Source organism: Orycteropus afer, unplaced genomic scaffold (assembly GCF_000298275.1).
Source record: "Orycteropus afer afer isolate SDZICR_OR568_19922 unplaced genomic scaffold, OryAfe1.0 scaffold00271, whole genome shotgun sequence".
NCBI classification, from domain to species: domain Eukaryota; kingdom Metazoa; phylum Chordata; class Mammalia; order Tubulidentata; family Orycteropodidae; genus Orycteropus; species Orycteropus afer.
Genome location: NW_006921858.1, coordinates 379247 through 390872, shown reverse-complemented (window position 1 = coordinate 390872; position 11626 = coordinate 379247). Strand labels below are relative to the sequence as shown.

Genomic DNA, 11626 nt, shown 5'->3' with positions numbered 1-11626 from the left:
TTTTCTATGTCAGTTGAGATGATCATGTGATCCTTTCCTTTTAGCTGTGCAGTGGAATACACTGATTGATTTTCTAATGCTGAACTGTCCTTGCATACCTGATATGGATACCACTTCATCATGATGTACTATTTTCTGATATGCTCTTGAATTCCATTGGTTAGAATTTTGTTGAAGATTTCAGTATGTATATTCTGAGGGATACTGATCTGTAATTTTCTTTTTTTGTGGTGCCTTAGCATCACAAAATCATTATCAAGATTATGTTGGCTTCATAACATGAATTAGATAGTAATCCTTTCTTTTCTATGCTCTGCAATAGTTTTAAGTTGTATTGGTGTGAGCTCTTCTCTGAATGGTAGAATTCTCCAGTGAAGTGATCAGGCCAGGACCTTTTTGCGTTACAAGGGTTGTTTTTGTTTGTTTATTTCTTGTTTTTTTAACTTCTTCAATCTCTTCTTTTGTTATGGATCTGTTCAGTTTTTCTACCACAGTTTGTGTTAGTTTAGGAACACAGTGTGTTTACAGAAATTTGGCCATTTTCTCTCTTGTTGGAGTACAATTTCTCATAGTATCTGTTAATATCTTTTCTATTTCAGTTGGTTCTGTTATAATACCACCCATCTCATTTCTTATTTGGGTTATTTCCTTTTTCTCCTGCTTTTCTTTTGTCATTTTGGCCAGTGGTTTGTCAATTTTATTGATCCTTTCAAAGAACCAACTCTAGTCTTGTTGATTCTTTCTACTATTTTTCTGTTCTCTGTTTCATTTATTTCTGCTCTAGTCTTTATTATTTCCTTCCTTTCCGATCTTTATTATTTCCTCACTATGGACATTTGCTGCTCTCTTTCTAGTTTTTCTAGTTGTAGAGTTAATATTTTGATTTTGGCCCTTTCTTCTTTTTCATTGTGTGTGCTTATTGCTATAAATTGACCTCTGAGCACTGATTTTGCTGTGTCTCAAATGTTTGAGTATGTTGTATTTTCATTCATGTTTGATTCCAGGAAATTTTTTTGTCACCTTTGATTTACTCTATTATCCAGTGGTTTTTAAGCATGGAGTTTTTCAGTTTCCTTGTATGTGATTTTTTTCTCCTTGCTTCACCTGTTACCGATTTCTACTCTTAAAGCATTGTGATCAGAGAAATCGCTTTGTATTATTTCAATGTTTTGGATTTTATTGAGGCTTAAGGAGCTCTGGAGGAGCTCTGGTAGCATAGTGCCTAAGGCACTTGACTGCTAGCCAGAAGGCTGGCAGTTCAAACCCATCAGCCAGTCCTAGGAAGGAAGGTTGGGCAATCCTACTTCTGTAGTGATACTGCCTCGGAAACCCAAGGAGGGGTTGCTATGAGTCGGGTCCGACTCGATGGCACATAACAACAACAGCAAGAAGGAGCTCTGGTGGTGTAGTGGTCAAGGTATGTAGCTGCTAGACAAAAGGTCAATGGTTCAAACCCACCAGCCAATCCATGAAAGAAAGATGAGGCAGTCTGCTTCTGTAAAGATGTATAGCCTTGGAAACCCAGTAGGGGTCACAATGTGTCAGAAATGACTTGTTTTGTGGCCTAAAATGTGGTCTCTTCTGGAGAATGATCCATGTGCACTGGAAAAGAACATGCATTTTGCTGCTTTCGGGTGCGGTGTTCTATATATGACGTCAAATTGGTTGATTGTGATCTTCAGTGATTGTGATCTTCAGTATTTTTGCTGAGTTTTTTTCTAGTCATTCTGTTCTTCATTGAAAGTGGTGCATTTATGTCTCCAATTATTATTGTGGAACTATCTATTTCTCTTTTCAATGCTGTTAGAATTTGTTTCATGTATTTTGGAGTCCTGATATTGTGTGCATATATATATTTATTATAGTTACATCCTCTTGGTGGAATGACATTTTAATCATTATATAATGTCCTTACTCATCTTTTACTCTGGATTTTTGCCTTAAAGTCTATTTTACAGAAATTAATATTGCCATTCCTGCTGTTTTTTGGTTATTGTTTGCTTGATATATTATTTTCCATATGTGAGCTTTAGTTTATGTCTTTGTGTCAAAAGTGTCTCTCTTGTAGACAGTATACTGATCATCATGTTTATCCATTCTGCCACACTCTGTCTCTTTACTGGTGCATTTAAGCTGTATACATTCAGTATGATTATCAATAGGCGTGAATGTACTGCTGCCATTTTGCTGTGCTTTTAATGTCTGTAAGGTGTTGATGGTTTCTTTGTTCTACTTAATTTTTTGTGCTGAGTTATTTTTGTTTGTGGATTTTCTTTTCATTTCTTTCACTGTTTTGTGTTTGCAAGTCTATGTTTTTCTACTTTTTTTTTTTTTTTATGAGTAGGTTAGGTAACTTTCTTTGTGGTAACCTTGAAATTTGTCTTCTTAAGTCTTCTTCTTGCTGTTGTTAGCTGCCATTGAGTCAGCTCCGACTCATAGTGACCCTATGTTCAACAGAACAAAACACTGCCTGGTCCTGTGCCAGCCTCACAATCCTTGCTATACCTGAACCCACTGTTGCAGCCACTGTGTCAATCCATCTCACTGAGGGTCTTCCCTTTTTTCGTTGGCCCTCCACTTTACCAAGCATGATATCCTTCTCCAGGGAAGGTACCATCTGACAACATGACCAAAGTAGGTGAGAGGAACTTTGGCCATTCTTGCTTCCAAGGAGCATTCTGGCTCCTAAGTCTTAAGTTCTTTTATTTTTTAATATCATCTGACTTCTTCTCCATATGAAAGTTCTATAACTACACTAATTACTCACCTTTTTTTGTTCTGACATGTCATTTACAGATTGATCTCTCTAGTTCCCTATTTTCAGTTTTCAGCTTTGGGTTTCTATTTTTATTGTGATTTGGGTGAAAGTTTATGGAACAAATTCATTTTCTATACACTAGTTCATACACATTTTGTGTCATGACATTGACTGCAATTCCCCACAGTGTAACAGCTCTCTTCCCACTTCCTCCCCATAGTTATATCTTCCCTGTCTACTTCCCTCTCATGTGCACTCCTGCCCCCTCAACTGTCTCCCTGTGCATACACTGCCCCTCCCTTCTCCCATGACTGATCACTCCAAGGAGTGTATCTACCTCGTGTAAAAAAATGTTCAGCCCATATGCCTGTCTATTATTTGGCTGGAAGCCACAGGAATGAGTTCAAATCCAGACCTGAGGGTAGCTAGGGGCCATAATCTCAGGGGTCTCACCAGGCTCTATCAGACCAGCAACCCTGGTCTTTATTTATGATTTTGAGTTTTGTTCCACATTATTCTTCTATTCTATCTGTGATCTCCCGTACCAATTCCACTTTGGGTTTCTTTTTTTTTTTTTTTGAGAAATTGTTATCTGGCTTGGTATCTTTAAATCTTTAAACCTTAAGCCAAAAATATCCCCTGAAGTCATCTTAAAACAGAACTACAGTTTAGCTGAAAAACTAGTAAAAAAAAAAAAAAAAAAGGTCTGCTTAAGCATTATGCTCTTTTAAGAATTATCTACATGGGATCAAATTGGCAACCACAACTCAAAAGATTAGATAGGAACCTTAGGAGACAGGGAATTTATGTTAATGAGGTAGAAACAACTCAGAAAAGGCAGGTGAGAATATACACAATTTGAAGAATATAATCACTGTCACTAAATTGTACAGGTAGAAACTGCTGAATTGGTGTATGTTTTGGTGTGTGTATTCTCAACAATGGGAGCTCTGGTAGCACAGTGGCTAAGACACTTGCCTGCTAACCAGGCGGCTGGCGGTTCAAACCCACAAGCCACTCCTCGGAAGGAAGGTTGGGCAATCCTACTTCCGTAGTGATACTGCCTCGGAAACCCAAGGAGGGGTCGCTATGAGTCGGGGCCAACTCGATGGCAAATAACAACAACAAATAACAATTTTCAACAATATCAAAATTAAGAAAATTAAGAAAAAAATGAAAGGTATACATACACACACACACACACACACACAACTACAAAAGGGATCTATAACTTCACATCCAAAACTAAAATGTTTAAGAAAACTGTGAAAGAAAACAAAAGGAATGAAAATTTCAGAAGAAAAAAATGCTTACAAATAGTAAAAAATTTTTATGAGAAATACATTTAACAAAATATTGTACGTAACAGCTAAACAATACCTTAAAACAGAACATGTTTTCAAAATATATCCAATACAAACTAATAGAAAGGTAAATTTAAGAGAAGGGCTTAGACATATCTAGGTAAACAAAACAACATACCTGAACGTATTTTCCTGTCTACTTTTTCCAGAAGTTGCTTGTCACGCACATCACGTCCCAAGAGGTTATGACAGGCAGTGGTCTGCCTAAGTTCTTCTTTTCTAGCTTTTCTCTCTTTTTCTTTTTCTCTGTCTTTTCCTCTACTATGAGACTTTTCTGTATCTTGTTCTCGATGTCTCTCTTTATATTTTTCTCTTTCCCGGTCTTTTGTGTCTTTTTTTCTTTCCCTATGTTTGTCTCTGTCCCTCTCACCTTGAGGATTCTCCTTAGACACGTGAGCATCTCTTTCATTTGTCCTTTCTTTATACTTTGTGTCTCTGTCTTGATCCTTGTATTTACGCTCTCTGTATTCAAGTAGGTCACTTTCTGAGTCCTTATGTGGCTTTTTTTCTCTATGTTTCTTTTCTTCTTTTGGACTATCTGATTGTGCAATCTAAAATAGGCAGAGAGAAAAAAGGGTTACTTGTTTACTAGAAAAGCAAATTTTATCTGAGCCTTTAATATCTGAATCTGAGTCATACTCATTTGCAGGGTCTTAAAAAACACATTGCATGCAACTTCTTTCCAACTTAAGTAAGATAGGTGGTGGGGCCTGAATTAATATTCTCAGAATTTGATAATATTTGTGGTCAAATTTATTATTTTATATGACTGACTACTGAAGTCCCTTATATCACAGACATTCAAACCACATTTTTGCCAAAACAAATCTAAAATGCTATACTGATTAGAAAGAAAAAGAAACGTACTGAATTTGTGGTTTAAAGTTACAGGACACTAATTGCCTGTGTCCTATCAAAGAAGGAACCTAGAGCCCTCTTTTGGTCCTCTAGTGCCACTCTAACAGAAATAACCACAAGAGGATAACTTTAACAAACAGATTTTCTTTTACAGTTTTGGAGGCTTGAAGTCTTAAGTTCAAGTACCCACTCTAGAGGCTGGGTAAAAGGCCCTTGTGATAATTGTTTGTGTGTCAACTTGGCCTGGTTGAGTGGCTGGGCAGCTGGTGGCTGTTATTCCCCATGATGAGACTGGCAATCAACTCCATGGTGGGATTTACCACAAGCAGCTGAGTAGCTGACTTTGGGATGTGGTCTGCTTCCTGTATATAAGTGGAAGCCTTGGGAATGGTCTCTAGCTTATGGCACCTTGAACCCTGCATGTAGCTGTGTTGTTGTTCAGCAGCCTGCCACGCTCTGCTGACCTCGGGACTTACAATGGACTTGAATTAATGGCCTGCCGTGTGATTTGGTAATATTGGAACTGTGCCTTGTTACTTGTCAACCTTGGGCTTGGCAGCCTCAGCAGCCAGCAGCTGTCTGAGTGAAGGAAAGCCTCTAGCTTCAATGGGCCAGAAACAGGAAGCAGAGCTGAAGCCCAAGGCTGAAGGGCTTTCACCCAGCCCCTAGAGCTTGACACTATGAACTTGGTCTTAAAGCCTCCAAATTGTAAGAGTAAACTTTTGTTTGTTTAAGCCATTCCATTTGTGGTATATTCTTGTCAGAGTGGCACTAGGTAACCAGAACACCCTTCAATCTTGGGCTTCAGCTCTGCCTCATGCTCCTAGCCCAATGAAGCCAGAGGCATCTCTTAATTCAAGCAGCAGCTGGCTGCTGAGGCTGACAAACCCAAGGTCAACAAGTAAAATGGCACAGTCCCAAAATTATCAAGAAACATGGCAGGCCACTAGTTCAAATGCAAAAACAGTCTCAAAACCAGCAGACAACATGGCAGGCCACTGAGATGAAGACTAGGCAAAATGCAGGGTCCAGGTGTGCCAAAAGGCTCAGAGACCTTCCTCAAAGCTTCTCATATGCAGGAAGCAGACAACATCCCTAAGGCTGCTCACAGTAGATTCCACCATGGAGTTGATTACCAGTTTCATCATGGAAAATAACTACATCCAGCTGCCAAGTCACTCAAAACCAGGCCCAAACAAGTTGACACACAACCTTAACTAACACAAGCTGAAAGCCTGTTCTTTCTTCCCTCCCCTAGCAGCCATAGAAAATATAAGCAGTAACGACCTCAGGAGGACTCCATTTCAATCCCCAGATTCTCCATTGTTTTGGTTCTCTAGTGCTGCTCTAACAGAAAATACCACAAGCGGTGCTGACTTTAACAAAGAGGAGTTTATTCTCGTACAGCTTAGGAAGCAGTCTGAGCTCAAAGTGCCAGCTCCAGGGCCCGGACGAAAGCCCCTCAACCTTGGGCTTCAACTCTGCCTCTTGCTCCCAGCCCACTAGAGCTGGAGGTAGCTCCTAACTCAGGCAGCTGCTGGCTACTGAGACTGACAAACTCAAGGTCAACAAGTAAAATGGCATAGTCCAAAGATTATCAAGCAACATGGCAGGCCAACAGTTCAAATCCAGAAACAGTCTCAAGATCGGCAGACAACATGGCAGGCTACTGAGATGAAGACTCAAGCAAATGTAGGATCCAGATGTGCCAAAAAGCTCGAGACTTTATCCAAAGCTGCTTCTTATATCTTAGAAGCAGGCCACATCCCTAAGGCAGCTACTCAGCTGCTCACAGTAGATTCTACCATGGAGTTTATTACCAGTCTCATCAACTGCCCAGCCACTCAAAAATGGGCCCTGTAAAGTTAACACATAACCTAAACTACCACACCTATCCACCCTTATCCCTACCACTGCACCTACACCCTGAACCAAGAGCCACACAAGCCTGAACAATGACAGAAGACCAACTGACCGGCTGAGGATAAAGGGATAGACTAAAATTACCAGCCACCCTAAGAAACTAGACATGTCCAATACCATAATTTTACCCTATTCCACTACAGTTCCAAAAAATATTAACTATAATGGCTTTATCTTTGAATCAAAAACTCCTATGAAATAAGCCAAGTGTAATCAAAATTTTACAGTATCATAAACTAGGTAAAACTGTCAAGGAAAACCATGTAAGTTCCAAATGTTGTTGTTGTTGTTATATGCCATCGAGTCAGACCCAACTCATAGAGACCCCTCCTTGGGTTTCTGAGGCAGTATTACCACGGAAGTAGATTGCCCCATCTTCCTTCCGAGGAGTGGCTGGTGGGTTTGAACCGCCAGCCTTCCGGTTAGCAATCAAGTGCCTTAGGCACTACGCTACCAGAGCTCCCAAATAGATGCCAATTTAAATGTATAAAGTATATTACCCGAAGGTGTTTTCTGAGGTCATCCGCTTTCCATGTATCATCTTTTGTTCTTCTCTGAAAAGGAAATTACAAGGTTAAGAATTTTAAACAATTTAAATAACTAATTTCATATGGTCTAGTGAGCCACTGGAGCTCTGGTGGTGCAGTGGTTAAAACATTTGGCTGTGAACCAAACAGTCAGCAGTCAAATGCACCAGCCACTTCATGGGAGAAAGATGGCACAGTCTGCTTCTGTAAAGGTTACACCCTTGCAAACACTATAAGGCAATTCTACTCTGTTCTATAGGGTCACTATGAGTCAATTGACTCAACGGCAATGGGTTTAGTTTTTGGTTTAGTGAACTACTATTCATTGGGCCACATAAAGCACTGGCAATTAATTCTTGATATGCCAGAAAACAGTCACCTCTCTAATGGAATAAAAGTTAATAGAAACACAGGTTTTTAAAAATTATTCACTAGTCTGAAATTACACATGACTACAGAATGGACTCCTTTGCTACTGCAAAAACCATTAGAAAGTACAGGAAAAAAAAAGAGAGAGAGAAAGAAAACAAGTTATAACAAGTCTAAATAACAGATCAAGGACAAATATTTTGTGAGTTTAAAATACATTGTATCTAATTTCATTTTCCATAAATAGCCACAATATTTTTATTCCAAATGCTCATCTTGCCATGCTATGGATTGAACTGTGTCCCCAAAAAATATGTGTCAACTGCGCTACACTATAATTCTTAGTATTGTATAATAACCTCTGTTTTGTGATCTGATATAATTAAGAATTCTACGTGTTGCACATCCTACTACAATGACATTAATGAAGCAAGATTAGGAGCAGTTATGTTAATGAGGTAAGAAGCAATGTACAGGATTAGGTTGTATTTTGAGTTAATCTCTTTTGAGATATAAAAGAGATTAATCAAGGGAGCAAAGATGAGAGGAACCTCCTACCACCAAGAAAGAAGAGCCAAGAGCATAGCATACCCCTTTGGACCTAGGGTCCCTGTGCTGAGAACACCTACAACCAGGGGAAGATTGATGACAAGGACCTTCCTCCAGAACTGAAAGAGAAAGAAAGCCCTCCCCTAGGACTAGCACCCCAAATTCAGAATTCTAGCCTCTTAGTGATACCACCTCGGAAACCCAAGGAGGGGTTGCTATGAGTCAGATCCGACTCAATGGCAAACAACAACAACAACTCACTATAAGAGAACAAATTTCTATTTGTTAAAGTCATCCACTTCTTTCTGTTAGAGCAGCACTAGAAAACTAAGACACATGTGACCCTGAGGCTCCTCTCATAGAAAGGTCAGGTTTATATTCCTTCACTTTCAAATTAGATAAGCTTATACTATGGAAGGAAGGATGCTATGTGACTTTCAAGGCAATACTGGTTCTCTTTGGGATGCTCACTGCAGGAAACTCACCCACCAAGATGTGAGGAAACATTGCAGTCACATGTAGTAGTTACAGTCAAGAGCCCCAGCTAACAGTAAGCATCAACCACCAGATACATGAGTACGCAAGATTTCAAATAATTCTAACTCCAGCTGGAGCTTTTGAGTCATACTCTACATAAACAAACTTACAGTCTTCCCAGCTATTAAACTCCAGAGACAAACCAAAACTACTGTGCATTGTCCAAATTCCTGAGCCTCAGAATATGTGGTCTTAATAAAATGGCTGCTGCTGTTTTATACAGCAAAGTTTGGGGTAGTTTGTTATGTACCAACAGTAAGAGGGATGGATGGTGGGAGGCAGAAAGGAAGAGAGGAACAGACAGGTAAGTAGTAGGTAGATAAATAAACAGATAATGTATTTAGCATCTAAAAAAAACAAATCAAACTCACTGCCGTTGAGTCAATTCAACTCATAGCGATATCTCCTTGGGTTTCCAAAGTGGTATCTCTATGGAAGTAGATTGCCCAATCTTCCTTCCAAGGAGTGGCTGGTGGGTTTGAACAGCCGGCTTTCTGGTTAGCAGTCAAATGCCTTAGGCACTATGCCATCTAGAGCATGTCAAATGCTATACTATGTCAAATACATTATTTAATCCTCTCAGTTCTATAAAGTGTGTTATTATCTCCATTTACAAGTGAGGAAACTGAAGAATAGAGAAGCTAAATAAATTCCCAGATATTACACAGTGCTAGCTAGATAATAGGACTTGAATAAATAATTATGGAATGAATGAAAGAATAAATGGTTACTTAAGAGTACTAAAAATAATAATAATAAAAATAAAAAGAGGCAAAGTCAGTCACCAAAGCCCCAGAGCCTGTCCTTTCTCCATTGACCCACCAAAACAAGCTGCTCCATATGCCTCTGAGAATAGAGCATTCCACAAGCTAGATGGCCTATTCTATAAAAACACCTTTATTCATTCAACAAATAAATACATATCAAGTTCCCAACAAATGTCAAGCACTATTCCAGACACTTGGATTAAATTTCGACTAAATTTGGACTATATAGGTAAATAAAACTGGGGGAAAAAAAAACTCCCTGCCTTCCAGGAAGTTAGCTACTGACTCCTCTAACATTTATTGCTATCTGTTGTCTAAGTAGTTGCTTCTCTGCTTTATAATGTATCTTTTTCAAGCATAGATCACATCTCCCCAGCTAAACTCTAAACTTCCGGAAAGAAAGTCTATTTGAATCCTCTCTTGTAGTTCAAGCATCAGCAATGCTTAGCTCACGATAGTGCCTCAGACATTATCCATGAAAAAATACATATAATGTGAATCCCTGCCATGGAACTGAGTCAAGGAATTTCATCAATTATCCAAAATGTTCTAAGAATTTAAGGGGAAATGTTAAAATAAGAAGTTGTGGTAGTCTTAAAATATGTCCACTGATTCTTCAACATTCCTTCCTTTACAAGAGTAATTTCCCTCCCCATAAATGTAGGTCAGACTTAATGACTCATTTCCAATGAAGAGAATATGGTAGAAGCAATGCTATGTGATTTCTAGGCTAGGTCACAAGATGGATAGATTCCTCCTGGCATTCTCCTGGATCACTCGTCCAGGAGAAGGCAGCACCACATCAATGAGGACAATCAAGGTGACTTGGGAGATGTCCATGTGAAGAACTGTAGACTCTTACCAACAGCCAGCACCAACTCAACAACCACGTAAGTGAGCCACCAGAAGTAGATTATTTAGCCCCAGCTAAACCTTCAGACAGGAGCCCTAGTGGTACAGTGGTTAAGTACTCAGCAGGCAGTTTGAACCTACCAGCCACTCAGTGAGAGAAAGATGTGGCTGTCTGCTTCTGTAAAAATTACAGTCTTGGAAACTATGGGGCAGTTCTCTGTTCTGCTATGAGCTGGCAATGACTCTACAGCAATGAGTTTGGTTTCTGGCATGGAAATCTTCAAATGAGTATAGCTCTGGCTGACATCTTGATTGCAAAGCATTAAGAGTCCAAGGCAGAAGTCCCAACAAAGTCACTCCCAAATTTCTGATCCACAGAAACTGTGATAATAAATGTTCTTTTAAGGCAAAGGTTGTTACACAGCAATAGGTAACACAGGCATTCAACCTCCACCTACCTAAATTGTACTCCATTTGCAAGGCCCAGTTCAAGCCTCACCTTCTCCATAGTCATCCTAAACTTTTACCTACTTTGAACTCCACCAATCTTAACACTGTGCCACCTAGTTAGCACTTCCTTGTAGAACTTCTGAAATTGTTTGCAACTAGTGTATGTTTGGTAGTCTCCCTAATTATAGTATAAACCCACTGAAGATAGAATCATAACTTACTCTTCTCTGGCATTCTTGCTTCATACTGCCACAAGTACTTCTGATACGCAACATATAGTTACTAATTATTGTGTTACACCCTTTCACCAGACCTACAACAACACTAATTAACATCACTTGATGTTAAGATAATGGCTTGATTATAACAGTAAAATTATTAGCTCAGCAAAATTAATCAAGGATGATTACCTGTAGAGAACAAGCTAATACTTAACCTGTTTCACGTTCCTTTTGAGAAACAAATAAATGAAGTTTGGTAAGGTTGTTCCAAATGAAAAGCAAATGTAATACAATGAAAAGTAAAGCTTAGTCATGGATAAGCCACTAAAAATCTTCTTGGTTATGTGAAAACTAGCAGAAGCAGAAAAAAAATTAATAGCTCATAAATATACTGTTGTTGTTGTTGTTATATGCCGTCGAGTCAGCCCCGACTCATAGCGACCCCTCCTTG

General features: G+C 39.1%; 1 protein-coding gene across 1 annotated transcript in view; it reads right to left on the bottom strand.

Moving 5' to 3' along the window:
• DYNC2I1 (dynein 2 intermediate chain 1) overlaps positions 1-11012 on the bottom strand; it is a 163591-nt gene extending 152579 nt beyond the window's left edge. Inside the window, exons 1-3 of the mRNA XM_007950401.1 lie at positions 11004-11012; positions 7404-7457; positions 4241-4673 (exon numbers count right to left, since the gene is read on the bottom strand). Coding sequence (XP_007948592.1) covers positions 4241-4673; positions 7404-7457; positions 11004-11012 — 496 coding nt within the window. The remainder of the gene's footprint in view (positions 1-4240; positions 4674-7403; positions 7458-11003) is intronic.
• Between the last annotated feature and the right edge of the window lie 614 nt (positions 11013-11626).